Here is a 4,129-nt window from a genome sequence, read left to right as displayed (position 1 = left end):
GGAGGGGGCAGCGGTCCCGGCCCCGGGAGCCGGTGGGGTTGCCATGACGACGCCCGTGCGCCGCCGCCTGCTTCCCGCGCCGCCGCCCCGGGAAGGGCTGGGCTGGGCTGGGCAGGGTTGGGCGGGGTCCGCGGGGCGCCCTTCCTTCCAGAAGCGTCTTTACCCGAGGTGGGGGGGGGGGTGCGAGCCCCACTCCCGGGTGGGGAGCGGAGGCCAGGCGGGGATGTCTCGGGTCCCACGGTCCCTCCCGCAGGGCCAGGGGCAGCGCCGCTGAAATAACGAGAACGCCCACCGCCCCCAACCCCGCCAGAGCCCCCGCAGAGCGCCTGGGGCCTCGGGAGGCGGCTGAGAAAGGCGCAGCTCAGGGTCACCGGAGAGAGGAAACTCCGCTCTCACGGCCCCGTGGCCATGTCCCTAGCAGCTCCGCTCGCAGCCAGCGAAAAGCAGCCAGATGTGCATCGACGAACAGCAAGGGCGGCACCGGGAGTATTACCCAGCAGGAAAAAGGGACAAGCGTTTGGCACGTGACAACTTCACAAGGACAAAGACTTTGTGCGGGGAGAAAGGCGCCAGAAAGGTGACCCATGGTCGGCTTCTGTTTTTGTGACATTCCCGTAAAAACACTATGGGTTGGAGGACAGATCAGTGGTCACCAGGGGCTGGTGGGGTTCGGGGGAAGGGGCAACCCTAAAGGGCTGGCGGGAGGGAGTTTCAGGGGTGATGGAAGGTTATGGTGGTGGTTACACGAGTCCACATGTGCTGAAATTACAGCAGTGTACGACGTAAAATCGAACTTCTGTTTTCCTGTGTGATGTTTTTTTTTTCAGATGGAGTCTTGTATTGTTGCCCAGGTTGGAGTGCAGTGGCGCAATCTCGGCTCACTGCAACCTCCGCTTCCTGGGTTCAAGCGATTCTCCTGCCTCAGCTTCCCGAGTAGCTGGGATTACAGACATGCGCCACCACGCCCGGCTAATTTTGTACTTTTAGTAGAGACGGGGTTTCTCCATGTTGGTCAGGCTGGTCTCAAACTCCTGACCTCAGGTGATTTGCCCGCCTCGGCCTCCCAAAGTGCTGGGATTCCCAAAGTGCTGGGATTACAGGCGGGAACCACTGCACCCAGCCGTCCTGTATGATCATTTAAAAAAATCTATTAGCCTGGGCAACATAGTGAGACCCCATCTCTACAAAAAGTAACAAAAATTAGCTGGATTTGGTGGCACACACCTGTAGTCCCAGTTACTCGGGAGGCTGAGGTGGGAGGATCGCTTGAGCCCCAGAGTTCCAGGCTGCAGTGAGCCATAATCACACCACTGCACTCCAGCCTGGGCAAGTGAGACCCTGTCTTAAAAAAACAAACAAAAACCCAAACTATCAGTGCTGCTCCCAACATCTGTCTGCTGGCAGCCTGGAGTGGCTGCTGGATGCTGTCGAGTTGGATGGACCCTGTCTCTGCAGCTCAGCAAGTACTGCAGCTGCACTGTTCTCTCCAGGATGATGTAAAACGGGTCATGGTTTCACTTGGGGTTTAATTACCATGGTCATTCTGTTCAGTGTGGTTATTGCTCCTTCCACACTTTCTGCCATGGTTTGAATGTTTGTCCCCTCCAAAACCTGTTGAAATTTCATTGCCTTTGTAACAGTATCGAGTGGGACCTTTAGAGGGTGGTTAGGCCATGAAGGCTGCGCCCTAACGGCTGGGATTGGTTATAAAAGGGTGGGGTGGCCCCCCTCCTGCCTTCCACCATGTGATGACGCAGCTGGACGGCCCTCGCCAGATGCTGGCACCTGTCCAGTACCGTGAGCCAGTTGATTGTTCATTATAAATTACCCAGTCTCAAGCACTCTGTGACAGCAGCACAAAACGGACAGAGTTTCTAAAGTTGAGTCCCTCAGAGACCATCAAGAGTCAATAGGTGCAGACAGTTTACAGGCTGGGGACAGAAGTGGACTCAGCTGGAAGAGACCCCCAAGGGCAAACCCCCAATATTGCAGGTGTGAAGAAACCAGGACCCAAAGGATTCTGCGGCCAAGTCAGACACCAGTTAGGACCTGAGATTGGAGCAAACCATCCTCCCTCCCCCGAGTACCTGCTCAGCGCAGGAGCTGGCAGAGCGCAGGCACACAGGGGTCGGGGGCCCCATCCCGTCCAGGATGGCCCCGCCATTCTGTCCCACGCATTTCTTTTTTGAAAGAGTCTCGCTCTGTCGCCAGGCTGGAGTGCAGTGGCATGATCTCTGCTCACTGTAACCTCCGCCTCCCAGGTTCAAGCGATTCTCCTGCCTCAGCCTCCCGAGTAGCTGGGACTACAGGTGCGTTCCACCACGCCCAGCTAATTTTTGTATTTTTAGTAGAGACGGGGTTTCGTCAAGTTGGCCAGGATGGTCTCAATCTCTTGACATCATGATCTGCCCGCCTCGGCCTCCCAAAGTGCTGGGATTACAGGCGTGAGCCACCGCGCCCATTCCATCCCACACATTTCTAACTGCCACACTGCCTGCCCCGTGGCAAGTGTGGCGCTGGAAGTGTGCCTTCCAGCGAAGTGTCTGCAGCCTCTGAAAATGAGGGCACCACTTCCACACTATGCCCCATTCCCTCCCTGGGAAGTCCTCTGTGGCTGGCAGGCTCCAACACCCCTCAAAGCTGCTGATTATGTATGGCTCTTCCTTTATGCCCCTCCTCCACTCTGAGCCACCCTTTGTGTGGCCCCCCTACTCTGTGTCCCTGCCCTCTGCAGCCTCTCCTCCTCCAAGTCCTCCCCCCGGCCCCCAGGCATCTGTGGCAGGACACCAGCTCCGCCCTGAGGTTCCACACCTAATTTTGACTTGTGATTGTCATGCTCCTGTGTCCCCAACCTAGATTAGGAGATCAGGTTGGTCAGGCTCCGGCCAGCACTGGGCTCTACACCTTGCTGGCAGGAGGGGCTGCCACCAGCCCGACATAACCAGGAGCCGGCCAGCCAGGACACACCAATGCCAGAGTTGGGAATCAGCTCAAGGTCACTCTGGGCTGTCCGGGCAGACCCTTGCGAGGTCCAGGGAGGAACACTGGTACACAGAACACGGCTGAGTAGTAGTACTCAGGCTCTAACTTCTTGGATAGTTGGAGGGAACGTGGACCCCACCCCACTCCCGGCTGTGCTGTAGCAGGGATGGATGGTTATTGGCGTTCCCTGGATGGCCTCCTGGGCCCTGACCAGGAACTTGGCACAAGGGGGAGGGCACTGTGGACAGCTGCTCCGGTTGGGGCTGAGAGCAAAGTCCTGCCACAAAATGCTGCCAGAACACCCGGCCTCTCTTGGCAAAAGCCCCTGCGTTCTAATGGAGGCAGAGGGAAAGGAGGGACCTGCCCCACGGGCAGGGTGTGTAAAGGCTGTGACTGAGGCCTGGGACTGACAGTAGCCAGGGCCCCTCCAGCCATACCTGCAGCTTCCCAACGCAGGCTCCTGGCACCCTGCGTGCAGTTTGGGACCCAGAGCTGGTGCTCCATGGGCCTGGGATGCACTGCTGCAGGGAGCAGGTCATGGGGCTGGAGCCTCATCACGAGGCGCCCTCCAGGCTGCCTGGCAGTCCTGGGGACAGACAGGGGGAGCCCCAGCCAACTAATTTTCTGCAGAATCCCTGCAAGGGTGGTTGGAAGACCCCCTCACCCCCAGCTGACACGCGCACCGCAGGAGAGCTGCCGCCACGTGGAGAAACAAGACTTTCCCGCAAACCCAGGTCTTCAGCTTCTTCAGTCCTGAGACCCGGCAGTGCAGGGCCAGCACCCCCATGCCCACCGGTGCGGGGTGTGGAGCCACCCCTTGGGGGGCACCTGCCCAGCGTGTTCCCTGCACATCAAGATTCCCGCCTGGGCACCAGGACCCCAAACCCACCACCCTCTGGGCCCAGGATTACACAAAGCCACACGAGGGAGACAGCCTGCTCAGAGCAGCACCCTGGCCCTCACAGAGGGCAGCTACCCAGAGGTGGCCGTCAGGGCCCAGAGCTTCCATCTCACGTGTGCAGAGCCCAGGCCTGGCCGGATTGGGCAGGAGCCCTCCAGTGAGCGTCCCCATGCTGGTCAAGGGGCTGGGCTTTGGTCAGGGTCACCGTGGGGGAGGGGCCGCACACAACCCACCCACACTCCCACA

General features: G+C 59.2%; 1 protein-coding gene across 1 annotated transcript in view; it reads right to left on the bottom strand.

Moving 5' to 3' along the window:
• LOC129394472 (nascent polypeptide-associated complex subunit alpha, muscle-specific form) overlaps positions 1–4,003 on the bottom strand; it is a 33,176-nt gene extending 29,173 nt beyond the window's left edge. Inside the window, 1 exon segment of the mRNA XM_063599480.1 lies at positions 3–4,003. Coding sequence (XP_063455550.1) covers positions 3–45 — 43 coding nt within the window. The 5' untranslated portion in view covers positions 46–4,003.
• Positions 4,004–4,129: the final 126 nt, after the last annotated feature.

The sequence above is a fragment of the Pan paniscus genome, chromosome 19 (assembly GCF_029289425.2).
Source record: "Pan paniscus chromosome 19, NHGRI_mPanPan1-v2.0_pri, whole genome shotgun sequence".
Lineage (NCBI taxonomy): Eukaryota > Metazoa > Chordata > Mammalia > Primates > Hominidae > Pan > Pan paniscus.
This window is presented reverse-complemented; position numbering and strand designations above follow the sequence as displayed.